At 50.7% G+C, this 26,003-nt stretch overlaps 3 protein-coding genes across 14 annotated transcripts in view; 2 read left to right on the forward strand and 1 right to left on the reverse strand.

The window, feature by feature from the left end:
- Window positions 1-17,141, forward strand: part of SNRNP200 (small nuclear ribonucleoprotein U5 subunit 200) — a 40,533-nt gene extending 23,392 nt beyond the window's left edge. Inside the window, exons 15-45 of one of the 3 annotated variants that reach the window (XM_006102812.3) lie at window positions 103-296; window positions 514-637; window positions 2,009-2,158; window positions 2,385-2,495; window positions 2,869-3,000; window positions 3,159-3,347; window positions 3,644-3,841; window positions 4,240-4,392; window positions 4,502-4,582; window positions 4,833-4,916; window positions 5,712-5,818; window positions 6,149-6,267; window positions 6,541-6,695; window positions 6,792-6,981; window positions 7,143-7,316; window positions 8,446-8,606; window positions 8,917-9,144; window positions 9,465-9,656; window positions 9,744-9,922; window positions 10,143-10,294; window positions 11,275-11,383; window positions 12,265-12,373; window positions 12,795-12,984; window positions 13,080-13,244; window positions 13,450-13,571; window positions 13,787-13,930; window positions 14,030-14,206; window positions 14,465-14,625; window positions 14,726-14,807; window positions 16,531-16,623; window positions 16,723-17,141. In XM_006102812.3, the coding sequence (XP_006102874.1) occupies window positions 103-296; window positions 514-637; window positions 2,009-2,158; window positions 2,385-2,495; window positions 2,869-3,000; window positions 3,159-3,347; window positions 3,644-3,841; window positions 4,240-4,392; window positions 4,502-4,582; window positions 4,833-4,916; window positions 5,712-5,818; window positions 6,149-6,267; window positions 6,541-6,695; window positions 6,792-6,981; window positions 7,143-7,316; window positions 8,446-8,606; window positions 8,917-9,144; window positions 9,465-9,656; window positions 9,744-9,922; window positions 10,143-10,294; window positions 11,275-11,383; window positions 12,265-12,373; window positions 12,795-12,984; window positions 13,080-13,244; window positions 13,450-13,571; window positions 13,787-13,930; window positions 14,030-14,206; window positions 14,465-14,625; window positions 14,726-14,807; window positions 16,531-16,623; window positions 16,723-16,866 (4,569 nt within the window). In that variant the 3' untranslated portion in view covers window positions 16,867-17,141. Of the gene's footprint in view, window positions 1-102; window positions 297-513; window positions 638-2,008; window positions 2,159-2,384; window positions 2,496-2,868; window positions 3,001-3,158; window positions 3,348-3,643; window positions 3,842-4,239; window positions 4,393-4,501; window positions 4,583-4,832; window positions 4,917-5,711; window positions 5,819-6,148; window positions 6,268-6,540; window positions 6,696-6,791; window positions 6,982-7,142; window positions 7,317-8,445; window positions 8,607-8,916; window positions 9,145-9,464; window positions 9,657-9,743; window positions 9,923-10,142; window positions 10,295-11,274; window positions 11,384-12,264; window positions 12,374-12,794; window positions 12,985-13,079; window positions 13,245-13,449; window positions 13,572-13,786; window positions 13,931-14,029; window positions 14,207-14,424; window positions 14,626-14,725; window positions 14,808-16,530; window positions 16,624-16,722 lie in introns of those variants that run through there. The other 2 variants (XM_023744119.1, XR_002826244.1) reach the window with 2 other exon arrangements.
- Window positions 17,142-19,946: 2,805 nt separating this feature from the next.
- On the reverse strand, window positions 19,947-23,982 carry CIAO1 (cytosolic iron-sulfur assembly component 1). Its single transcript, XM_006102813.3, has 7 exons — window positions 23,657-23,982; window positions 22,716-22,864; window positions 22,467-22,578; window positions 22,271-22,359; window positions 21,834-22,035; window positions 21,134-21,221; window positions 19,947-20,556 (listed from the first exon to the last, which is right to left on the reverse strand). Exons 1-7 carry the CDS (start codon window positions 23,793-23,795, stop codon window positions 20,316-20,318), a joined length of 1,020 nt encoding a protein of 339 aa, XP_006102875.1. The 5' UTR covers window positions 23,796-23,982; the 3' UTR covers window positions 19,947-20,315.
- A 129-nt stretch (window positions 23,983-24,111) lies between these two features.
- The window catches only part of TMEM127 (transmembrane protein 127), a 21,438-nt gene continuing 19,546 nt past the window's right edge, over window positions 24,112-26,003 (forward strand). For 7 of the 10 annotated variants that reach the window (XR_002826245.1, XR_002826248.1, XR_002826250.1 and 4 more), the window contains exons 1-2: window positions 24,117-24,252; window positions 24,479-24,928. Coding sequence is in view for 1 of the 10 variants with exons in the window: in XM_014468114.2 (XP_014323600.1) it covers window positions 24,685-24,928 (244 nt within the window). In the remaining 9 variants the exon portion in view is untranslated. Of the gene's footprint in view, window positions 24,253-24,478; window positions 24,929-26,003 lie in introns of all 10 variants that reach the window. The other 3 variants (XM_014468114.2, XR_002826247.1, XR_002826251.1) reach the window with 3 other exon arrangements.

The raw sequence follows: 26,003 nt of genomic DNA on the forward strand, positions 1-26,003 counted from the left end.
TCTGTATTTGGCATACTAGGTGTGTGCATACAAAATGCAACTGCTCTCAGGAAAGGGCTCCATTTCTCTAGTCCTAGAGGCGATTTCTCTCTTCTTTCTCAGGATGAGATCCACCTCCTCCATGATGACAGAGGTCCTGTCTTGGAAGCTTTGGTGGCCAGGGCCATCCGAAACATTGAGATGACCCAAGAGGAAGTCAGGCTCATTGGGCTGAGCGCCACCCTCCCCAACTACGAAGATGTGGCCACATTTCTGCGTGTTGATCCTGCCAAGGGCCTCTTCTACTTCGACAATAGGTATGAGAAGAGGTGGGGAAGTTTAGCCAGGTGACCTTCCTGTTGTATGTTCCCTTTGCCAAGGAGCTCTGTTGGATTAGGTTTAGGAAGGGCCTTTGGATTTTGATGTGGTGTAACCTGAAAAAGAGGACTAGTGCTCCTGGGCAGTGAAGAGGACCGTTTATTTTCTCAATATTTTGTGCCCAAAGCCTCATTTGTCTAACTGTTGAACTTCTAGCTTCCGCCCAGTGCCTCTGGAACAGACCTACGTAGGCATCACAGAGAAAAAGGCTATCAAGCGTTTCCAGATCATGAATGAAATAGTCTACGAGAAGATCATGGAACATGCAGGGAAAAATCAGGTCTGTGTGTGGTTTCTTATCATTTTTTGAATTCTGTTCTTTCAAATTCTTGATTTACTGATAATTAGACAAGGTTGACAAAGATAAAGAGAAGACACAACACAAATCACCAATATCAGAAATGAAATGGGATATTACACAAGCTGTTGTCATGGAAAGCAAATAAAGGAATACTCTGAACACTTTTTGCACATAAATTTGACAACCTGGAAGAAATGCTCAATTTTTTTCAAAACTACCAACTACTAGTACCTGTGCTCAGACTTTTCAGACAGTTTGGTGCCAAGATGATATAACTTAGATGACACAGGTAATCTGACTCGTGCTATGAGCCATTAACGAAATTGAATTTGTAGTCTAAAATCTCCCAGAAAAGAAGTCCCCAGGTGCAGATAATCAGTCTGTCTCTCTGCGTGACCCAGGGTCCTTCTGAAACAGATCTGGGCGGCTTATACTAAAAGTGTAACAGTAAAAATGAAGATGAAAGTTAGTAGTGGAGGGAGCATTTTACTAGAAAGTAGGATGTAATTTTTTTAAAAAATATATTTTATTGAATTTTTACAGAGAAGAAGGGAGAGGATTAGAGAGTTAGAAACATCAATGAGAGAGAAGCATCAATCAGTTGCCCCCTGCATGCCCCCCACTGGGGATGTGCCCGCAACCAGGGTACATGCCCTTGACCGGAATCGAACCCGGGACCCTTGAGTCCGCAGGCTGACGCTCTATCCACTGAGCCAAACCGGTTTGGCAGGATGTAATTTTTTAATTGCAAACTTACTTTAGGTATGTTAACGAAGACTAAAAACTAAGGAAAAGTAACAGGTTATGTATTTGTTTTTGTCTGATAAAAAGCACTGCATTTAGGTGAGGAGGTGAATTTAGTGAAGAGGCAAATCTTTTCTTGGCACTAAATACTTGGAGGATTGTATTTCCTACAAAATGGTGCTTTCATCCTGATTGTTAAAGAAATTGAATTTATAACGTGTTTGTATAAAGGGTAGTGCCCGTCATGTCATGAATATTTTAGTTGTTACTTTGCAGACACATGCTTCAAGTGGCTTTGAATCTTACCAGGTGCCTGCACACAAATTCTTACTTGAGATTCCTGAGTGTGCATTCTCGCTGTGTGTAAACTTGCTGTTAACGATGTTGCTGGCAGTTAGTTTGGTTTCCCAGCGCAGGACTCTCACTGGACTGGGTGGTTCATTCTCTTAGGGTATTACAGCCATGGTGAGGCTTCTGAGCCAGTACATTCCTGCCGTGGCTCCTCCTCAGGCCCGCGGCTTCGCTTATGCTGCTGCAGCCTCTGCATCTTGCTGCTGGTGCTGTGTGAGCTGTGTCTTGACTGTAACAAACCTGGTTTCTGCTTAGGTGCTGGTGTTTGTCCACTCCCGGAAGGAGACTGGGAAGACGGCCAGGGCCATTCGGGACATGTGCCTGGAGAAGGACACTCTGGGTCTGTTTCTGAGAGAGGGCTCCGCCTCCACAGAAGTTCTTCGGACGGAGGCAGAACAGTGCAAGGTGAGGAGAGACAGGCTGGTTCCTCCTCCCTCCCTGGAACTGGCTCCGTCGAGGTGTCCAGACAGTCCCTCTGGGCTGCACCTGGGTGCTGCTGTGTTGAGTTGCTTGTCTGCATGTGGTTGTGTGGTATAGGTTAGGCAAGGGGATCGAGGGAGGAGATTTATTCCTCCTTGGGAGAGCCCCCCAGCGAGGCTCATCTCACCGCCTGTTTTCCTCTGTTCCTCAGAACCTGGAGCTGAAGGATCTGCTGCCCTATGGCTTTGCTATTCATCATGCGGGCATGACCAGAGTGGACAGGACACTCGTAGAGGACCTTTTTGCTGATAAACACATTCAGGTGAGGGTGGCTGAAGCACAGGCTTCAGAGACCCAAAATGTCAAAGTTTGTGCCATACACTTGCACCTGTTTTTCGTTGTTTCTGGCAGGGCCTTCCTTGTTCACTCCCTCTCTTGGAGCCTGAGTATTTAATTGTCTAGTAACCCTAAGTTGATTACTGTAGGTCTGTACTTCTGCCTCTTAGGTTTTTCTAGAAACTTGAGAGGTTGGGTATTGATTAGATGAGGTGCCAAGGTCTCCTTCCTCTTTATTCCGGCCACACACTGACAAGGATGGGACCCACCTCAGTCCTGCTAGAAGCTCTGGGGCTGGTTGCCTAGAGAAGTTGGCGATATTGGCCTCTGTTTTCCTTATTACCTTGCTTTATCTACAGGTTTTAGTTTCCACAGCAACTCTGGCTTGGGGTGTGAATCTCCCCGCACATACAGTCATCATTAAAGGTACCCAGGTGTATAGTCCAGAGAAGGGGCGCTGGACAGAGCTGGGAGCACTGGACATTCTGCAGGTACAGGTCCTTTGTGTGCATTCTGGGTTGGGAAGAGTACCTTGTAGGTAGAATGCAAGTATGCTGAAAATATGGCATATGGGAGGTGAGGAGAAGCCTGGAATCCCTTCCAGCATCCCTGTGGCCACAGCTCTCTTGGTTTGCTGTCTCTGCCCTAGATGCTGGGACGAGCCGGAAGACCCCAGTATGACACCAAGGGCGAAGGCATCCTCATCACATCGCATGGGGAGCTTCAGTACTACCTGTCCCTCCTCAACCAGCAGCTTCCTATTGAGAGCCAGATGGTGTCAAAGCTGCCTGACATGCTCAACGCGGAAATCGTGCTGGGAAATGTCCAGAATGCAAAGGTAGGGAGGGCGCTGCTCTTGGCGCCTCTTGCCTTTTCCAGAGAGGCCAGGGCACCAGGAGTGGATGGTCTCTGTGGTGCTGCGGGCTGACATTTCCACTTGTTTTAAGATATTAGAGAGAAAAAAAAAAGATATTAGAAAGGACCCTCTTTTTCATGATGAAATATTATAAACCCTCAGAAGACATGTAATAAGATAAACATTCTTGTAGTTGGGAGTTAGTTTCTAACAATCCATGGGAGCTTTTCATTTGGACACCAGTCCTCCATGCTGAGACCCACGGCTGTCTCTCATAGGATGCAGTGAACTGGCTGGGCTATGCCTATCTGTATATCCGAATGCTCCGGTCCCCAACCCTCTACGGCATCTCTCATGACGACCTCAAGGGAGACCCCCTGCTGGACCAGCGCCGGCTGGACCTGGTGCATACTGCTGCCTTGATGCTGGATAAGAACAACCTGGTCAAGTATGATAAGAAGACAGGCAACTTCCAGGTGAGGGCTGAGGGGTGGAAGTGGAGGCTCGGCAAAAGTCATTGTCCCAGGAGACCTGTTCAGGCCACTCTTAATTTGAGCACTGGCTCATGCTCATTGCTTGAAACAGTAGAAAGCAGGTGAGGTTGCAGTATGCACTGTGCTGATTGAGCCTAGGAACTCCTAAAATGGTACAGTCAAGCCTGTCAGCGCCTCTTTTCTGTAACTTGAGTGGAGGTGGCTAATTTATCTGTCTTTTCTCTGTGGGTATCAGTTCACTATAGGGCAGATTATTGTGCCTTCTTTCTTCATGTGCTTGGGCCAGGGACTTGTACTGTGATGTGTTCACCCAGTGGGCACCTGTTGTTTGCAATGAGAGGTCGCAGCTCAGCATTGGATTGCGTCTTCCTCCTTCACAGGTGACAGAACTGGGCCGTATAGCCAGCCACTACTACATCACCAACGACACAGTGCAGACCTACAACCAGCTGCTGAAGCCCACTCTGAGCGAGATTGAGCTCTTCCGAGTCTTCTCGTTGTCCTCAGAGTTCAAGAACATCACTGTGAGAGAGGTGCGGCCACGGCACGTTGGGACGGGTACCTGGTACTCACCGCCAGATCACTGTGTGGGTTCTCCTGTGCCACCTGGCTTTCCCTTGACCTGCTTCCTTCCCGTGGCAGGAGGAGAAGCTGGAACTGCAGAAGCTGCTGGAGAGGGTGCCCATTCCCGTAAAGGAGAGCATTGAGGAACCCAGCGCGAAGGTAAGCCCAGCACCTCTCTTAGGTGAGGGTTTCAGAATTTCCTGAAAGATGGGGGTTGTGCTTGGCTAGCCTGCTTGGTTCTCCCAGCAGACTTCTCACGCGCGCTCTTTTCATATGGAGCAAGTTACTTAATGTCTAAACCAAGAGCTGTAGAAGATCTTACCTGGCATGGATGCCCAGAGCAGAATGTGATCTGTTTCCTTGGACTATCCAATAATTGGCTGCCTTCTGGCTAACCTTGCTTTTTCAGATCAATGTGCTTCTCCAAGCCTTCATCTCACAGCTGAAACTGGAGGGCTTTGCACTGATGGCTGACATGGTGTATGTCACACAGGTGAGGGCGGACTTGTACCGCCGGGAGAGGGGGCTGAACAGTTCGCTCCCATGTGCTGTGTGCGTTTTGGAGAATGTGGGCTAAACACATGAGGGAGGGAGTGCTGGGGTTGCCCTGGCTGGCTCATTGGTTCACGCGTGTGTGATACAGCTGCTCTGTCTCTCTGCTCTTGGGCGTGCAGGAAGGTAAGGCCTCGAGAGAGAGTGCTGAGGCCTCACACAGAGAGCCACACACAGCAGCGGCTTCCCTAGAGAGGACTTCTTTCTGTGGCCACTGCCCAGAATTGATGAAAAGCTTTATTAACTACTCTTTGTTAAACTTTACTTCTGAGAGCAAGTCACTAGCATCTTACTCTTGCTGGAGCCCTAAATGCTAAATGGGCTCAAAGCTTTAAAATCACATTGAGCTTTAGGTTAAAATGTATGGTGAGCTCACGCTGCCTTTTCTAATTAGTCTGTGTTTAGCAAGCACCTACTGTATAGAGGGGGAAAGAGTAGTTACAGAGGGACTTTGTTGGTTTTGGATTTTTTATTGATTTTTAGAAAGGGAAGAGAAAAACATAGTAGAATGAAACATCAATAGGCTGTCTCTTGTACTACCCCTACTGGGGATAGAGCCATGTGCCGTGAACGGGAATTGAACCAATAACCTTCAGTACACCAGGTGATACCCAGCCAATGGGCCACACCAGTCAGGGTGAGGGACTTTGTTTTTGAGTTGGTGGGGCTGATTGCATCAGAGTGAGGCAGTTAAACTGCAGAGTAGGGACAGAGGGAATGCTTCATCTTTCTCCAGTCGGCGGGCCGGTTGATGCGGGCCATCTTTGAAATTGTCCTGAACCGCGGTTGGGCACAGCTTACAGACAAGACCCTGAATCTCTGCAAGATGATCGATAAACGCATGTAAGGACTCGGGGTGCTCGCAGCTGGCCCCATGTTGGGCTCCCCAGGCTGAGAGTGGTGGGAGTTCACATGACCTCTGGTCCTGAAGCACGAAATGGGACATGCCCCTGGGGAAGTTGAGAAGAGAAAAGACTTTGAGGGGTAGAGCCGGGGAGTGGGCACAGGGTGGTGGTGAGGGTTGGCTCTCAGGTCCCACAACTGGCACGGTTTCTAATGTGTTTAACAGCTGTGTCTTGTGTGGTCACAGCTAACCTATCGGGAGCCACAATGAGGGCAGTTTGTTACAGGCCCTGCACAAGGGGTTAAATAGTTTGTTTTCTTCCTGGGTAGGTGGCAGTCCATGTGTCCGCTGCGTCAGTTCCGCAAACTCCCTGAGGAAGTAGTGAAGAAGATTGAGAAGAAAAACTTCCCCTTTGAGCGTCTGTATGACCTGAATCATAATGAGATAGGTGTGTGGGAAACTGTCACCTGCCTGGTTTACAGCCCAGATGTCTTTCTAAGCCTTCATACTTTCCAGGTCCTAGGCCTTGTGCCTAATGTCCGGTCACCTCTCGTGGCCCATTCAAGCACTGGGCCCGCCCCTGGTCTTGGCCTCTGACTCCTTTGGGCTCCACTGAGAGTGAAGGGAACAGCCTGCCACACTGGAGTAAAATCTGCTCCTTCCTGGTGGCCCGTGTTTGGTGGGCTGGGCTGTAGCCCCTGTGCCCTCTGTGTCCTCACAGGGGAGCTCATCCGCATGCCGAAGATGGGCAAGACCATCCACAAATACGTTCACCTGTTCCCCAAATTGGAGCTGTCGGTGCACCTGCAACCCATCACGCGCTCCACCCTGAAGGTGGAGCTGACCATCACGCCAGACTTCCAGTGGGATGAAAAGGTAAGCTCTCGCTTGGTGGAGGGACTGGCTTCAGCGTGATTTGAGGAGAGCTGTCTCGGAGGTGCTGCTCACGCTCCTGCTTGTGCATGCTTTCAGGTCCATGGTTCGTCCGAGGCATTCTGGATTCTGGTGGAGGATGTGGACAGTGAGGTGATACTGCACCATGAGTATTTTCTACTCAAGGCCAAGTATGCCCAGGATGAGCACCTCATTACGTTCTTTGTGCCTGTCTTTGAACCACTGCCCCCTCAGTACTTCATCCGCGTGGTGTCTGACCGCTGGCTCTGTGAGTGTCTCCTCTGCACAGCCCCCTAGGGACAGGCCCTTCCAGGAGGTTGTAGGAATGAGCTGGTTGGGGGAGAGCACATGCTGCCTGGGGTTCCAGGGTGCCCGGAGGGGATCTGGAGCCGTTAGGTGAAGAGGACTGCCTGCTTTTTCTCCTGGCAGCTTGTGAGACTCAGCTTCCGGTCTCCTTCCGACACCTGATCCTGCCAGAGAAATACCCACCTCCCACTGAACTTCTGGACCTACAGCCCTTGCCCGTGTCTGCCTTGAGAAACAGCGCCTTCGAGAGCCTTTACCAAGATAAATTTCCTTTCTTCAACCCCATCCAGACCCAAGGTAGGTGTGTTGGTTCCCCTGGAGGCCTGGCAAGGCCACCGAGAGATGTTACCTGGGCCAGAAGGGCAGTGTGCTCAGGTCTTGGCTGGCATGGCAGCCCATCAGCGCCGGCTGAAGGAGCACACCCGTCGCCCCTCGCCCCTCTAAATCCTTGATGGTTAGATTTGCTTTGCTTCTTTGCGTGTCTCACTGAGGAGGGTTGGTGGGGCAGGGTCTCATCAGTCATGGTGCATTGTCATTTCTCAAGCTCGGGACTGCTTGCCCCTGACACTCAAGTATTGGCCGTTGTCCAGTGTTGACTGAGGCCTCCCCCTTATCATTTTGTACACCAGGCGTCTACAGAACACACGTGTGTTCTGAGGGCATCATGGACATTTTTATTCCTTCCACTAACACTATGGGGGATTTGCTATGTGAGATATTACTGTCAGTGTCCTATTTGACAGATCGGGAAACTGAGGCAGAGAGATGCCCAGTTGAATGAGCTAATAAACAGGACTTGGATGTTCACCCAGTCTCAATGCTGGGGTTTGGCTGTTTCCTTCTTTCCACATTAGACTGTTTTTAGGAAACGTGAGAGCATCAGAGGTAGAGAAAGGTAACCAGGGCCCTTTTGCTCTGTGTCTGGGCTCTGAGAAGACCAGCTATAAGGCAGAGGAGACTCGGCCTGCTTTGCTTCTGCTTTTGTCCTACAAGTCTCCCTGGGACCAGAACTCTTTTTACTTTTTAAATTTTTACTGATTTCAGAGAGGAAGGGAGAGGGAGAGAGAAATAGAAACATCAATAATGAGAGAGAATCATTGATCAGCTGCCTCCTGCACGCACCACACACGGATGGAGCCTGCTACCCGGGCATGTGTCCTGACCGGGAATCGAATGGAGACTTCCTGATTCATAGGTCGATGCTCAACCACTGAGCCACACTGGCTGGGCATGGGACTGGGACTCTTGATCTTGACAAACCGCCCCCACTTCCTTCTGTGTGGGAGGAGACCCATGAGGGGACTGACAGGCAGCCCGACTGTGGGGAGGGGCTGCATCCCGTCGCCCCTCAGTGCTCCTGCTGACTCTATGATGAGCGCTCTGCATCTCCTCCTGGGTTTCACGGTGCTGCTCTGTTGGTTTGCAGTGTTTAACACAGTGTACAACAGTGATGACAACGTGTTTGTGGGAGCACCCACCGGCAGCGGGAAGACCATCTGTGCGGAGTTCGCCATCCTGCGCATGCTGTTGCAGAGCTCGGAGGGGCGCTGTGTCTACATCACCCCCATGGAGGCACTGGCAGAGCAGGTAAGCAATGGGCCGCCACCTCCGTGCTTTCCCAGAGGCTGTCTCCATCTGTGAGTCCAGGTCAAGCTTCTTTAAGGCCCGAAATCTGTAGCGTTATTTGGGGCAGGACCATTTGCTTTTTGTTGGTCATTTCTTAGTCTGAACTGAAGAGCAGCGTCCCATTGCTTAAAAGTTGGTGTGGCTTGTAAAGTAGCTCAGGAGCTACAGAGCAACACGTCTCTCCCTTTGGCTCCTCAGTTTTTTCTCATAATAAAGGAACTGTTGCCCGGCCGGGCCTCACACTTTCTGGCCCCCTCTTCCTGCCTGCCAGGTGTACATGGACTGGTACGAGAAGTTCCAGGACCGGCTCAGCAAGAAGGTGGTGCTTCTGACGGGTGAGACCAGCACAGACCTCAAGCTTCTGGGCAAAGGCAACATCATCATCAGTACCCCTGAGAAGTGGGACATCCTCTCTCGGCGCTGGAAGCAGCGCAAGAACGTCCAGAACATCAACCTCTTCGTGGTGGACGAGGTCCACCTCATCGGGGGCGAGAATGGGGTATGGCCTGACCTTGGAGCACAGAAGGGGCTGCCACTGGCCAAATGGCCTTGGCATTGGGCCTCATGTTTGAATCTGGGGTCAGGGACTAGGACTTTTCCCAGAAGGACTCTTCTTGTCACCTTATTTCAAAGGAATGGTGTGCACTTATTGTGGCAATCTTAGTGGAGATTAGCTGATTGGAAGAGGTGGGAGCCCTAATCAGAGGAGGAACTAGGACATCATTTTGAGGGCAGTGGGCTGTGCATGAAGGGTAACTCAGGGCCGAGGGTGGCACCTGGGCCTGTGGCGACTCCTCCTCCCTCTGTCCTCTCTCCCAGCCTGTTTTGGAAGTGATCTGCTCCCGGATGCGCTATATCTCCTCCCAGATTGAACGGCCTATTCGCATTGTGGCACTTAGCTCCTCGCTCTCAAATGCTAAGGATGTGGCCCACTGGCTGGGGTGCAGTGCCACGTCCACTTTCAACTTCCACCCGAATGTGCGCCCTGTGCCCTTGGAGCTGCACATCCAGGTAGGACCCACTCTTCCTGTTCCTCATGGCCTCCTGTGCAGAGTACCAGGTCTTGTAACCTCTGTCTCTCTTTTCCTTGGTCCCTAGGGCTTTAACATCAGCCACACACAGACTCGCCTGCTGTCCATGGCCAAGCCCGTGTACCATGCAATCACCAAGCACTCGCCCAAGAAGCCTGTCATCGTTTTTGTGCCGTCCCGCAAGCAGACCCGCCTCACTGCAATTGACATCCTCAGCACGTGTGCAGCGGACATCCAGCGGCAGAGGTGGGCAGGGCTGGGCTCTGTCCACTTCCTCTTGTCTGGCCTGGCTTCTGTGGGTGGGGCCAAGGGAAGTTGGGTCATGGGAGGTTGGCCCACCCTGAAGGGTGGTCTGTTTATGAGGGTGGGATTAGCCCCCCTCTGCCTAGGGGCCGGGTGACTGCACAGTGGAGGGTGTTTGTGGGGCTGGAACCTCTCGAACTGAGCCAGTGTTGATGCCGCCCAGGTTTTTGCACTGCACCGAGAAGGACCTGATCCCGTACCTGGAGAAGCTGAGCAACAACACGCTCAGGGAGACGCTGTTGAATGGTGTGGGTTACCTACACGAGGGGCTCAGCCCCATGGAGCGGCGCCTGGTGGAGCAGCTCTTCAGCTCAGGTGAGAAGCCTGGTGGCTCAAGAGTGAGAGTATTGTTGCCAGGATGTGTAGGTGGTCTGCTTTCTTTTCTTTTCTTTTTTTTTTTTATCCTTTCAGAGAGAAAGGAGGAGGAGGAGAGGGAAGCATCAATGATGAGAGAGAATCATTGATCGGCTGCCTCCTGGATGCCCTCCTCCACCTGCCAATGGGGATCAAGCCTACAACCCGGGCATGTACCCTGACCAGGAATCGAACTGTGATCTCCTGTTTCATAGGTCGATGGTCAACCACTGAGCCAATCAGGCCACGCTGGTCTGCTTTCAACTCCAGGGTGTGGGTGCTAGTTCCCTGCAGCACACTAGTCATTTTCAAAGTACTACACTGTTTATTGAACCTGATATCGCGTTCAGTTTCCCCAATAATCTTGTCGTATCGGTGGGACAGATGCTATCCCTACTTACTAGAGAGACAACAAGGAGACACAAGGCTATATCATTTTAGAACCTGGTTTTCTAGACCTGGTTTTCCATGGACATCAGACTTACCAAGGTCGTTAGACCTCAGAGATGGGAAAATGGTATTACCATTTTGGCAGTGTTGGAGCTTCAGGGGAGATGGTCCTGCCAGAATCGCTTCTTATCACATTGAAGCCTTGAGTCTGTCTGGTTTGGGGCACACTCAAGACAGCTCAGCTTTGCTGCCATAGACTGAGCCAGCCCATGGTTGAGTTGGCACTTCCCAGTGAGCAGGGCCAATCAGGCAGGTGTCTAAGCCTAGCTTTCCCTGGGCCGGGAATCTTGTTTCAGGGTTCTCCCTCGCCTCTAGGATAGTTCCCCCAAGCAGGTGACGCTGTCAGGAGCCACCTCCTGTAGTACTGCTTGTGCCTTCTTAGTCACATCAGACCTTGTTCCCAGCAAGCTTTGCTCTGGTTTCTGAAACCAGGTAAACCCCTGCCTCAGCCAGGGAGCCCTGCACTCAGTCTTCTCCTCCCCTCTGCGCAGGGGCCATCCAGGTGGTGGTCGCTTCTCGGAGTCTCTGCTGGGGCATGAGTGTGGCCGCCCACCTGGTGATCATCATGGACACCCAGTACTACAATGGCAAGATTCACGCGTGAGTCCCACTGCGCTCGGCGCTAGGGGAGCCTTTCGCAAAATGGACAGGACACCTGCAAATCCAGGAACTAACTGTATGGGGGAAAGGTGTTGGGGCTGTCGACAGCCAGCTGAGTTCCAGTTCAGCCCGGTTTTGGGGAGCGTTTTCAGTCTCAGAACGTAGGCTCACATTGGCTCTTATAGCCATCCTCCCGGGTTGCAGTAAGAGGAGAACCAGGGACCATGATACAACACAGCTTTATAGCATCTATTTGAAACATGATTATAGTCATTAGTGTATTAAACAGTTCGTTATATCTTTCTTAAAAAAGAAAAAGAGGAGAACCAGAGAGTTTGAGCCAGAAGGAACCTTAGGGATTATGTAAACCTGTTGTTCTTTAGGTTGGGAAAGTGACTTGGTCCAGGTCACATACTCTTGGGGTGACAAGAAGTAGATTTGCTTTTTCTCAGAAAAAGCTCAAATAATTTAACTTGATAATAATCTTTCCCGAAATGCAGATTGCTTTTGAAATGAGTTTTACTTTTAATGTCTGAACCTATTTGTAGGCTTGGACTTAAGTCAGGTGACTTGATAACTTATGAAATACACAGCTGTTAAGTTTGGGCAGCTTGACTTACACATGTGATCTTTTCATTAGGAAGTTACTTTGCTTTTGCCATTAGATGGGTTTGTAGCTTTGAATCAAGGATCCTGAAAAAAAAAGTCACAACTCGAAAACTGCAAGTGAAACTGGTGCCTCAGCACAGAGTCATAGACCCAGTGTTCGCTGTGATGTGCCCAGGTCTCCCCATGTTTGCATTGAATTCTGACGTCGGGGAGGGACAGCCTCCTGTGAGGTCCCTGTGTTGATGCACTCTGCCTCTGTCCCCTCGCACCAGGTACGTGGACTACCCCATCTATGACGTGCTTCAGATGGTGGGGCATGCCAACCGACCTCTGCAGGATGACGAGGGGCGCTGTGTCATCATGTGCCAGGGCTCCAAAAAGGTCAGTCCTGGCCTCTGAACACAGGCTTTCCTCTTCTCATGGAGGTTTTAGTTACTCCATTCTTTCTGTCAGCTGCTTCTGTTATTGCCCACGTTGCTTTGTTATAAGCCTTTCAGCCCCAAGGAATTTTGTAGCCTTTTGTTTTTGGAGCTCTTGTGTCCCTGGTCTTCGTCTGGCTGGTTCCATCTTCCTCTTCCTCCTGTGCTGCTCAGCTTGCACAAATGTGTGTATCCCTGTCTCGTTGTGAGAATAACCGCTGATGCCAGTGGGAACAGGCAAACATTCCTGTGCAGACTTAGCTCACTTGTTTGCAGCTGCTTTCCTCCATTTTGTTGTTGGCTGTGTCTGTCACACAGGGTCCATCTCTTCTTTGTGACCAGGGTGTCATTGACTAGTATTATCTCCCCTCCCCAACCTACAGGATTTCTTCAAGAAGTTCTTATACGAGCCCTTGCCAGTGGAGTCTCACCTGGACCACTGCATGCATGACCACTTCAACGCTGAGATTGTCACCAAGACCATTGAGAACAAGCAGGATGCCGTGGACTACCTCACCTGGACCTTTCTGTACCGCCGCATGACACAGAACCCCAACTACTACAACCTGCAGGGTCAGCACACCTTGGAGCACACTGTCCTTCTGTGGTTTTCTCAGCCCTCGCTGGCCGTCTCCCTGCAACTCCTCACCAACCACTCTCCTTCACAGGCATCTCCCACCGCCACCTGTCTGACCACTTGTCAGAGCTGGTGGAGCAGACCCTGAGTGACCTGGAGCAGTCCAAGTGCATCAGCATAGAGGATGAGATGGACGTGGCACCTTTGAACCTGGGCATGATCGCCGCCTACTATTACATCAACTACACAACCATAGGTGAGGGGCCGAGAAAGGCTGCTGTCTGTCTGTGGGGAGCCCGCTCCGAAGGGGTGCAGCTACCCGGGAGGAGATGGCAGGCTTCTAGTGCCAGAGTCTGTTAGAGGGACGTACTGCAGGCCAGGGCAGAAGTGCCCAGGCAGTGAACTCTCTTCCCTGCTCCTTTCTGCTGCTTCTGACTCCTCCCAAATCTTGTGTCTGTCAGAGCTCTTCAGCATGTCCCTGAATGCCAAGACCAAGGTGCGGGGGCTCATCGAGATCATCTCCAATGCGGCTGAGTACGAGAACATCCCCATCCGGCACCATGAGGACAACCTCCTGCGGCAGGTGAGGGCACCTTGGCTTCAGGAGAAGGGCCCATGTGCCCAAGCACACAGATCTGTCAACACAGGAAAACCCCACCACACCCCCGTCACCCACCTCCACCGCCACCCTCTGAGTTTGAGGGGTTGTGAGCCTGGGATGGATGGTGCCTTGGGCCTGAGAGCTGGTCTCAGGCTGGGTCGCTTGTTTATCACCGGCTGTTTTTCTTGTGCTTTCAGTTGGCTCAGAAGGTCCCGCACAAGCTGAACAACCCTAAGTTTAATGACCCACATGTCAAGACCAACCTGCTCCTGCAGGCTCACCTGTCCCGCATGCAGCTGAGTGCTGAGCTGCAGTCGGATACCGAGGAGATCCTTAGCAAGGTAGAGTCAGTGCCGTGTGGGCGTGGTCGGGAGGGCCCGCAGGGGCCTGTGAAGTAGCAGTTTCAACCCTACCTGCTCTCGTGCTCCTCCCCCACGCAGGCGATCCGGCTCATCCAGGCCTGTGTGGACGTTCTCTCCAGCAATGGGTGGCTCAGTCCTGCTCTGGCAGCCATGGAACTGGCCCAGATGGTCACCCAAGCCATGTGGTCCAAGGACTCATACCTGAAGCAGCTGCCACACTTCACCTCAGAGCACATCAAACGCTGCACAGACAAGGTGAGGCTGAGAGCTGAGTGTCCTGGACTTGGGGTGAGGGGGTGAGTCACAGGAGGGGAGACTTCTAGTTCTGTCTGGATTTTCTGAAGGTGCTATACACTGAGATGCTAGAGAGCCTGACGCATGCGGCTGTGCTCTGTGTGAAGCCGTGTCTGTAGGTGTCTGATAGGGTAGGGTGGGAATTAGCAGCCACTTGGAGCCGTTTCATTTGTTGTTAGCAAGTGTTCTCTCTTCCCGACCTCTGGATGCCCAATGCAGGGAGTGGAGAGTGTTTTCGACATCATGGAGATGGAGGATGAAGAGCGAAATGCGCTGCTTCAGCTGTCTGACGGCCAGATGGCAGACGTGGCCCGCTTCTGCAACCGCTATCCTAATATTGAGCTCTCTTACGAGGTGGTGGATAAGGACGGCATCCGCAGGTGAGTCAGAGGGCCAGGTGCCCTGCCCTGGGGTTCCTGCTGATGTGCTGTGATTCCACTGTCCTGGTGCTGATGTGCTACCCTGCTTTCTCCCCACCAGTGGCGGGCCCGTTGTGGTGCTGGTACAGCTGGAGCGAGAGGAGGAAGTCACAGGTCCCGTGATTGCACCTCTCTTCCCACAGGTATGTCCTGGTAGCTGGCTTTTCCAGATGTCTACTGGAGGCTGTTTGTCCACTGGTAGAGTCAGAGTACAAGGGTGCACTGTCACTGGGGAGAGACGTTGAGCGCAATAATGAAGTCAGGAAGCATATACTGAGAATTAATGGGGACATTGCTTTTTTTTTTTTTTAAGGGAGGGGGAGAGACAGAGAGAAACATTGATGTGAGAGGGACATATTGATTGGTTGTCTCCTGCACACGCCCCAACCATGATATGTGCCCTTAACTGGAATGGAACCTGGGACCCTTCAGTCCACAGGCCGATGCTCTATCCACTGAGCCAAATCACTAGGGCCGTTGATGTTTTTTTGCCTTAAGACAGTTTAGATGACTGGTCATTGTTAAAAATACCAGTTGAACAGTCTTGCCAATCTGTGATTGTTAAAACATATTTGTCTTTAACCTTAAATTAAATGGTTTCAGGACGTGTGTTTGTTTTTGTTTTAATTGATTTCAGAGAGGAAGGAAGAGGGAGAAAGAGATAGAAACATCAATGATGAGAAAGAATCATTGATTGGCTGCCTCCCGCACGCCCCCTACTAGGAGGGATCTAGCCCACAACCTGGGCATGTGCCCTTGACCAGAATTGAACCCAGGACCCTAGTCTGCAGGCGACACCACTGAACCAAACCAGCTAGGGCTAGGATGTGTCTTTTTTAAAATATATTTTATTGATTTTTTACAGAGAGGAAGGGAGAGGGGCAGAGAGTTAGAAACATGATGAGAGAGAAACATCGATCAGCTGCCTCCTGCACACCCCCTACTGGGGATGTGCCCGCAACCAAGGTACATGCCTTTGACCGGAATCGAACCTGGGACCCTTCAGTCCGCAGGCCGACGCTCTAATCCACTGAGTCAAACCGGTCAGGGCAGGATATGCTTTTAAAGATTAAAAGCAGAAACCAGATATACTAAGTTTAATTTTACAAACTGGTTTAATACGCTCTGAGGAATGATGCTGGGACCTGGAATTCTTGCGCTTTCTCACAGTGGAGTGGCAGCAGGTGTCTTGATAGATGCTCTCTGCAGCAGGCTCCTCTCCCCATTTATGTGTCAGTCAGTCTGGCACATGTGCCTTAAAGGGGTGTCTGAAGGGCTCAAAGCTGCCAGGCCAGAGAGTCTCGATCTCTGACACTGGAATCTTGGATGCAGGGGCAAGTACTGAATGGAGAAGGGCCAGAACCAAAAAAATGAGTCCATTTGCTACTTAGATTTTGAAACTCTTACAAGGTATCTCAAATGAACTCAGTTTTTTTTGTGTGTGTGTTTTTTAAATATATTTCTTTATTAATTTCAGAGAAGAAGGGAGAAGGAGAGAGAGAAACATAAATGATGAGAGAGAATGATTGATTGACTGCCTCCTGCACATCCCCCACTAGGGAATGAGCCCGAAACCCAGGCATGTGCCCTTGGCTGGAATCGAACCTGGGACCCTTCAGTCCGCAGGCTGACGCTCTACCCACTGAGCCAAGCCGGCTAGGGCAAATGAACTGTTTTATCAAATTATATTTCATGAGGAAATTTTAGAAAGTTTTCTATCTGGTTTTTGTTTTCCTACTTTTGTAACCATTCTCATAGTCTCATGGCTGTCAAGTTTCATTTTATTTTTTAAAGTCTTTATTGTTGAAAGTATTGCATAGCTGTCAACTTTTATGTGCTGAAATTCTTGGCTTTTGGTCACTGCAGAAACGTGAAGAGGGCTGGTGGGTGGTGATCGGAGATGCCAAGTCCAATAGCCTCATCTCCATCAAGAGGCTGACCCTGCAGCAGAAGGCCAAGGTGAGTGTCCACTGGCCCAGCACTTGTTCTGAGACAGACAGGCAGGCGGGAGCACTCTCCCTGTGTCCTGCTCACCTGATTCCTGCCTGCTCTCTCTAGGTGAAGCTTGACTTCGTGGCCCCGGCCACTGGTGCCCACAACTACACTCTGTACTTCATGAGTGACGCTTACATGGGATGTGACCAGGAATACAAATTCAGTGTGGATGTGAAAGAAGCCGAGACAGACAGCGACTCGGATTGAGTGCAGAGGCCTTTGCCTTTGCATAGAGTTGAAACTTGTACAGTTGAACAGGATCACAGCTATGGAGACCAGGTCTGTTGGCTGGGAGAACTGGCAGTCAACGCAGGTGCCGTCCCAGCCCACCTCCAGTTTTCCGCTCGCTACCTTGCCATCCAAACTTTGGATCCAGTGTCTGCAGGTGTCGTGTAGCTGTTAAGCATAATCTGTACAGTATTTTTATGCATGTTCTTTGATTACACAATCAGACATTCTAATAAAACAAGTTGAAGAAACCATTTGTTGTTCCAGTGATTCCAAATTAAATTTCCTTTTGCTAACCTAAGGCCCCATGGCCAAAAATATTTATTTTTTTAACCACTGAACTTGCATAGAAGGAATACTTCTGGAGGACAAGGCTGTTTGTTGGGCTGTCACAGGCAGCCATTTCAGCCAGTGTGGAGGAGGAGGGGTTAGGTAACTTCTCTTTAGTCAGTATACCTGCCCCCATCTCTTGCTACCCGGATATCACCACCACTGCAGGAACTAACAGCTGCAGGGGCAGATCCAAGGTTAGAAATTTCTCAAGATCTGTAGACTCTCCCGGCCCCCCATCCCCAAAGGAGGCAGCACAGGAGGGATTGAAATGTACCAACTGGGTACACTGATACTGTGATCCAGATCTGCAAGCTTTCTACTCCAAATTCTTGCCTTCTGCTTTTGAGGAATAATTGCATAAAATTAGATGATTCTCAGGATATTTTCCTTAGATCTTAGGAACCCTTTACACTATAAAAATTAAGAACCCCAGAGGTTATTATCCACTGATATTTACTATATTAAAAGTAAAAACAGCCCCATCCAGTGTGGCTGTTTGAGGTAGGACATCATCCCGTGCATGTGTGTCACTGGTTTGATTCCTGGTCAGGGTACATACCTAGCTTGTGGGTTAGTCCCTGGTGAGGGTGCTAGAGGGAGGTAACCGATGGATGTTTTTCTCTCCCTCTCTAGAATCAATAAAAACATTACTTCCAAAGCAAATCCAGGGAAGAGTGGCCTGTGACATTTTTAAAAATCTCCTTCCTGATTAAATAGAAGACAAGGATTCTTGTAGTTGCTTCAATTGTGTGTTATTTAAATTGAAGTAAAGCTGACTTTATACACATAAGCAGTTGGAAGTTTTTATAGCCATTTCAGGAAATTGTGGCTATTCGATGCTATAGTGAGACTCCGTAAGTAAGTTTCTTAGGTGCAATGTGGAGTCTGAAACCTTATCAATGAGCTTGTACCGTTACGTTAAGACCTACAGTCTCTTACCTCTTACCCATGAGTGATTCTGTAACATCATGCATTAATCATTTGGAAAATGCTGATTCACTTAATCAGGCAGACATATGTCGACATATTTCATCCTACAAATCACATTTGTTGGTATCACCACCAATCTCATCAGGAGAGTAAGAATTGGGAAGATGGCAAGCTCATGGTGGCTATGCAAGTTTTCCAAAATTCTAATTTTTGCTTGAAAGCTTGATCATTGGCAATGCTATCAGTTGCCCTTGAAGTGAAAGGCTCATTCATTTCCTAGAAATCAAAGGCCAAGTAGCCAAGTTTTGATACCACAATTTGCTACTTCTTTTAAGTAAAATGATACATAGCTCACTCAGCTACACATCTGCTTTTCCTTAAGACAGTCAGACCTCTGTGCTTCTGCGTGCTGCCATTGCCATCAACGTTTCCCAAGGGTCAAGATCTTATAGCCTGTATTTGTTCTTGAAGGACATTTCTAAGTGAAGTTGACAATACTGCTGTGAGAGTAAGGCAGTGAAGACTACTACAGCCCTGACTGGTATTGTCAGTGGTTAGACCTCCAGCCCACACACCAAATGGTCACAGGTTCGATTCTGGTCAAGGGCATGTACCTGGGTTGCAGGTTCCATCCCTGGCCCTAGTTGGTCGGAGTGCACACAGGAGGCAACCAATGTTTCTCTCATATTGATGTTTCTCTCTCCCTCCCATTCTTGCTAAAAAAATAATGGAAAAAATATCCTCGGATGATGATTAAAAAAAAAAAGAGAAAAAGAAAACCCAAAACTAGAACTACTAGTTGGTGCCACTGCCATGGTTCCTGCCAATATGTCAACAGCTGACCTCTCGGACCCAACCTCCAGGCACTTGGGTTGGTACTGCTCTGTCTGCCACTTCAGTCTGTCAATATTTCTGTTGTGTAAAAAATTAATGAAGGCTATAGCTTTGGGGAACTGTCCTCAAGTCAAAACCCATGTGGAGATGACAAAAGAACTTGAGATGACAGAACTGATTGCCCATGGCAGTGATTCACCACCTTTCTTTCATTATCACTCTCTTAAAGAGCTGTATCAGACATCTATTTTTTTTTTAAATCCTCACCCAAGGATATTTTTTTCCATCAATTTCTAGAGAGTGGAAAGGAGGAAGGGGAGAGAAACATAGATGTGAGACACATTGGTTGGTTGTCTCCCATACGTGCTCCTACCAAGGCTGGAGAACTTGTAACCAGGTATGTGCCCTTGGCCGGGAATAGAACCTGGGACCCTTTCGTCCAGTGGTCGCCAACCTTTCAGACCTCATGGACCACCAGTGGTCCGTAGTTCATAGGCTGACGCTCTAACCACTGAGCAAGCAGCCAGGGCTCTATCAGACATCTTTTGCCTACTTGCCCTCACCATGAATATTTAATACCATAGATACACTGTATATTGTGTACTACAGTCCCTTAGAAGGCCACAAATCATTGTCTCTAAGATTTTTCTGTCCTTCAGTGAAGAGCCAATTTTCAGCCCCATTGAGAATACATGGCCTATGGTCAATAATAATTCTCCCTTTTAGAGGTCACACCCTTCCCTATTTTTTTGGCATTCCCAAGAAGGCATAGAAGATACACAAAGGTTCCTAAGGGAAAGCAGAGATGTCTTACTCTAAACTAGCCTACATTAGAAAATCTTCAATACTGAGTGAATGTCTTAAATGCAAGGACTTCGTCAGAAATCAGGAAGGCAGGACCTATTTCAGAAAGGGACTCATCATGGAAATGTTTTAAATTATGAATGTCCTAATAATATAAATAGGACTTGGGACTCAGATGGATTATTTCTATAAGGCTTACAATTTCAGAAAGGTCTGAGATACATGCCTCTGATATATAAACATGGTGATTATAAGTAGTACATTCACCCCGCAAACTTTAGCACTGTGTCCTGAAGGGAAGCAAAATCCGTGGCATAACTACAAGGTACTGTTCTTCCGCAGTTCACCAAGGGCCCATGTCAGCATGGGAAGGAGTGAGTAGTCCTATGGCTCTGCATGTCTACCCAGATCTGAACGGGAGAGTCAAGTTAAAGGAAGGCCAGGCTGCTCTTCCAGGTCTTCTTGGGCTAGAAAAGTCTTAATGACATTTTGAGGGGAACCATAATTCTGTCCAAAGTCAAGGTGGCTCAGAGGCCTTCAAGCCGCTGATACTTCCAGAAGGCCATCTCCCCATCATCACTGCAGGAGGCCAGAAGCCCCCGCTTCTTGGGGTTCCAGGCTACACAGTTGACATCCTGGGAGTGAGCCTGAGGCAAGTGCGCTGTCAGGGAGAAGGTGGGCTGCTGCGGATCTGAGCCGGGGTCCTCCTCAAAAACTCGGATGGCATCGTCCCCACAAGCTGTAGCCAGGGCCCCTGTCAGCGAACACCTGGGAGGAACACATGCATCAGTGATTATGCTGGTGGCTCCTCCCTCCCCAGCCCAGCAAGTTAGTAGAGGATGCCGATTTTATAGGCCCTGGCTGGCTTTCTTCCCAAACTTCCGGCTTCAGCTAGCGTGTCTTATTGAAGAGTTCCCCTAATTAACATATAGCCACAGACATCACCCCCTAAGCATTCAAGTGCTGCCATCCAGGTTTCCCCCAATATAATTAACCTAAAAAACTAAATAAGATACTGAATTACACTTTGGTCACTTAGCATAAGCAATTTCCTTTGTCATGAAGTTTGCTTAATCATTTTTTAAAAGTAGTATAACAGGCCATTGAATTTTACCACACTTAAGCCTGTTTTTGTTACTCCCAAATGTTTGTTAATGTAAATAAAGCTTAGAGCACATCAACTTTTTTCATTATTTAGGATTAGATTTCATTATCTAGGGATAGAGTCTTAGGGCCAGAACTACCAAAGGGGGCAGAGAGCAGCACATGGCCTGACTTCTCTAAAATGTCTCTAAATTGGGGAGTGGAGTGGAGTGGAGATGGGGAAAGGAGATGGAGGCATTACCAAGCAATGTCGTAGATGGTCCTGGAGTGGAAGCCTGACAAAGTGCAGATACATTTCCAGCTGGGGTCAGAGCCGCTGCACGCCACCCCTGCACGACAGACCTCTCTTAAGTCCAAGGCACATCTGTGTCCCGGGCACCTTAGGGATCTAAATGCCTCACTGCAGAGATTTTAATTTGCCCTTGCTTACCCTCACCCTCAATCATGAGTCCTCATCTTCATTTCTCTGTCCCCACTCTCACGGCTCTGCCTTACATACTATAGCCAGACTGGTATTTTTGCAGAATTCTGAGAAGGAAATGTGCTGTTCTTTAAAAAAACTTTTGCTGCAGACAGGTTAGCCTGCCTTTGAAGGCCACCCACCAGCCAGCCCAACCCACCTTATTTCCCCCCAAACCCTTTATATACCTCATGCTTCACCTAAAGGAAGCACTGCTCCTGTGAGATCTAGGCTTTCCCATCTTTAATGCCTTTGCTCATGCTGTTCTGTTCTCACCCAGAGTTCTCTTCTTGTAAAATCCTACACATCCTTTCAAGTTCCGATGAAACAGCCCTTCTACGTAGCCTTCCCTGCTTCTTCCATCTCTCCGGCGCTCTCTCACGGCACGTCTCCCCTTCTACCCGTTTGCTGTGCTCCATCTGGGTCTCAGCCAGACTGACAACCTCTTAGAGTCTTCTTAGCTCTGTGCCTGGCCCCTCACCTTGCTCATTGCCTGGTAGGTACTGGCGCCAGATGCGCACGGTACGGTCATCACTGCAAGACGCCAGACGCTGGCCACTGGGGTCAAAGGCCAAGCTCCACACGGTGGATTCATGACCCTCAAGGGTGGCACAGCATACCCAGTCGTCCTCTTCCTCCCGGTATAGCTTCACCGTGTCATCATAGCTGGCAGAGGCTAACAGCTGGGGACATGGGGAAAACACAGCACTTATGGCCCAGGAAGTGCCTGTGGCTCCAATACCTCCCCCTGCTAGGACAGGACAGTCCCAGGGAGCTTCTTCATAACGGGGACAAATGTCTTTTGGCCACAGGTAGTGATCTCTTTGAAAGCCAGCTGAGGCTGACAAGCAGAGGGGGGCTGGGCACCCCCTCCATACCAGAATTCCTTCCCACCGAGATACTTTGCCAGACTCTTACCTCCTGGCTTGGGTGCCAGACCACATGCTTGACATCCTGCGTATGGGAATTGAGGACACTGACACATTCATACTCATCTTCTTCGTCAACTATGGGAAAAAAACAAAAAGGAGCCCACAAGCTGACATTGTGAGGGTCACGTAGCAGATTACCTGTCTGCTGGCTCCCAACTGCACCAGGAGAGACCTAGACTCACCTTCCCAGACCCACACACTCTTATCTCGGCTGCAGGTAGCAAGGAGGTTGCCAGATGGGGCCCAGGCCACTGACTTGACCTCATTTTCATGGCCTTCCAGAGTGGTCACACACTGTGAGAAGGGAAGAGGGACAAGAATCAATGGCATTTAAGACCCTTGGATAGACCATTGGCCCAGGTTGGTTCAAGTTCCTGAACCAGTTCTGGGGAGCAAATTGCAACAATCCTGGTCCCATCCAGTCTGGTTACCTCAAAGTCATCCTGATTCTTCTTCCAAATACAAGTGGTAGCATCAAAACTGGCAGAGGCCAGGTAATTGCCGCAGGGAGACCAGGCCACCTTCCGCACAGTGCGCTGGTGGCCTTCAGAAAGGACAGATTTGCAGATCCAGTTGTCACCTAAAAGTAGAGGCCAGGCCAGGCACTGGGGCTGGGCGCACAAGAAGACACTGAAACACTATCACTGTCATCTGACACTGGAGCCAAGCTCAATGGGCACATTTAACAATATGCTTTTAGGAAGAAGTAACTGACCTACTTCCTCTGGAGGCAACACCTCCTAATTTAAAATGGTCAAAGGCTGCCCAGCCAGCATGGCTTCGTGGTTGAGAGTCCACCTATGAACCAGGAGGTCACGGATCAATACTATGGCTGGGGCACATGCCTGGGTTGTAGGCTCGATCCCTAGTTTGGGGCGTGCAGAAGGTAACTGATCAATGGTTCTCATCACTGGTGGTTCTCTCTCTCTCCCTTTCCCTTCCTCTCTGAAACCAATAAAATACATACACATACACATACACACACACACACACACACACACACACACACACACACACACACAATTAAATAGTCAAAGGCTGCCGAATGTCCCCTCGGGATAAAATGTAAACATCACCGCCGTCGCAAATTACTCTGCAGTCTACTTCTCACCGCCCTTTTCTAATCGGTCTCCTGCCCCAGCAACTGTCACAATTTCCTCCACAGTTCCAGGCTGTCCGCTGACGTTTTGGCTTCTAGTACTTGTCTGAAAAGTTTTTCTAGGAGTGACTAAAGTCCATCTCGAGGTGGCTTCTCCCCTCCTCTCCCTGGCTTCTCTCCCCTGCTCACCCTCAGCATAGCACCCGCAAGCACCCGCATAGCACGCACGCGGAACGCCCGGCGGCGGGGTCGCGAGCCCAGGCCGAGCCTTACCCTCGGTGCCCCAGATGCGGACTCTACGGTCGCCCCCGCACGAGGCTAGCAGGGTTCCCGTGGGGTTCCAGGCCAGGAACCAGCAGCGCGAGTCCGGGTGCGCCGGGACACGGCCCAGCAGCACCAGCGAGTCCTTCATGGCGACCTGACGCAATACGAGGAGGAGTTGGGTGCGTCTCCAAGGCAGGCTCCACTGTGCAGATTGCGGGACCCGACTCTGCCTCCTAGGACCGCCGGTCCGGCCACTTCCGCCCGAGAATCCCGGTCGACCTGGGAACTGAAGTGCCCGCTAATACGGTCGCGCTGCCCCCTGGGAGTTGTAGTCGACCTTCCACCCCGGCATAAAGCGTCGCGGTACCGTTTCGAACTACCAGTCCCGTGAGGCCGTAGCGAGGCTGTGGTGCGCTGGACTATGACGCGAGCGGGGACAGGGCGGGGAGCCGGAGGAGGCGGAGGCCGAGGCGGAGGCAGAGGCAGAGGAAGCGGAAGTGGTTCGGACCCGGGTTGGTCCGGGAGTAGTGGGTCAGGGCCTGGATCGCTTGGCCCGGGCAGCTGAGGACGGGACGAGCGGCGCCACCCTTGAGGCCTGCTGACCGGTGAGGAGCAGCGATCGGCGTGGGAAGGGTCTTTTCTGGGCAGGGGTCGCACCCCAGAGCGCTGTTCCCGGATCCAGGGTTTCCGATCCCTGCGGCTCAGCCTGGTCCTCCCCCCTTGGCACCCTCTGGCTGAGACCCCGGTTCCGGTCTCTCTCCCATCAGTAGCCCATACCCTCGCCCTCCAGCCCAATCCTCTCCGGGTCCTCATTCCGCGCCTCCATTCCAGGCACCCAGTCGCCGTCTCCGCCCCTGAATCCTGCAGCCCTCGGGTCTCCGCTCGGCCCCAGTTCCCACTCCCCCAGCCTCCGGTGTCCGCCCTGGCAGCCCTGCGGTTCCTCACCTGCGTCCTCCCTGGAACAGGCAGACTCTGCGCCCCCCGGAAGTCGGCGGCGAGCAGCAGCGACCGCGGAGCGACGGCGGGCGGCCCCGGGCATGTATGCCCCGGGAGGCGCAGGGCTGCCCGGCGGGCGCCGGCGGAGGAGCCCGGGAGGCAGTGCTCTGCCCAAGCAGCCGGAGCGTAGCCTGGCCTCTGCCCTGCCGGGCGCCTTGTCCATCACGGCGCTGTGCACTGCCCTCGCCGAGCCTGCCTGGTTGCACATCCATGGTGGCACCTGTTCCCGCCAGGAGCTGGGGGTCTCCGACGTACTGGGCTATGTGCATCCGGACCTGCTGAAAGGTAAGGCTGCCGCGCCGGGGCCTCTTCTTCCCGGGCGACCGGGGCTCCTCGGCGGGGAGCAGAATGGGGTGTGGCTGGAGAGCTGACAGCCAGGGCAGGACTTGGTGGAAGGAAACAGCCCCTTGGCTGCCTGGTGGTCCGGCCCCTCGTTAATTAGATGTTCAGCCAAGCACCTCCTTTTCAGGCCATGCTCATAGACTGCTGCTCTTGAGGATTCTGCCCGAGGAAGGGCGCGGTATACGGAGGAAAGATAAGGATGCAGGGCATTAAAACTAGCTAAGCAATTTCTGGGATGCGGGGCGGTTTCTTCGTGTCATCTGATTGATGGAGAAAAAGAACTTTTAATCTGCTTAGATTTTAAAGTATATTTTCAAATTCTACAGTAGTTGGGTTTTTATTCTAGAAAAAGGGAGTCTGTGGCATTTTAGATAACCAGGAGTCAGTTCCAGCCTCAGTAACAGTTGGAACTTGGCTCTCAGAACCATACGCCTGGCGAGGTGAGGTTTCTTTGCTCACCCTGGTGTGCAGAGGAAAAGGAAAGGGGAAAGAGACAGGGACTGGTCTCCTTACTGTGGACACAGGGAGGCCACAGCCTGCCGGGGTGGGGGATGGTGGGGTGGCTGCTGTCCCAGGGAGTCCAATGGCTGCTCCTGCCCAGCTCTGTGTCCAGCAGGGAGGGTACAGGCTGTGTAGTGTGAGTGCAGGATTGCACTGCCTGGCTTTTACTGGAAAAACAGTCAGTGGACCCCACTCTGCCCTTGGTCCCAGCACAGTTCATCGTCCCCACGGTCTTTTGAACTATTCTTTTTTTAAAAATATATATATATTATTGATTTTTTACAGAGAGGAAGGGAGAGGGATAGAGAGTTAGAAACATCGATGAGAGAGAAACATCGATCAGCTGCCTCCTGCACACCCCCTACCGGGGATGTGCCCACAACCAAGGTACATGCCCTTGACCAGAATTGAACCTGGGACCCCCCCAGTCCGCAGGCCGACGCTCTATCCACTGAGCCAAACCGGTCAGGGCACTTTGAACCATTCTTGAAGGCCTTTCTGTTTTCTCCCTGTGCCA

This window comes from Myotis lucifugus, unplaced genomic scaffold, assembly GCF_000147115.1.
Source record: "Myotis lucifugus unplaced genomic scaffold, Myoluc2.0 scaffold_430, whole genome shotgun sequence".
In the NCBI taxonomy this organism is placed as follows: Eukaryota; Metazoa; Chordata; class Mammalia; order Chiroptera; family Vespertilionidae; genus Myotis; species Myotis lucifugus.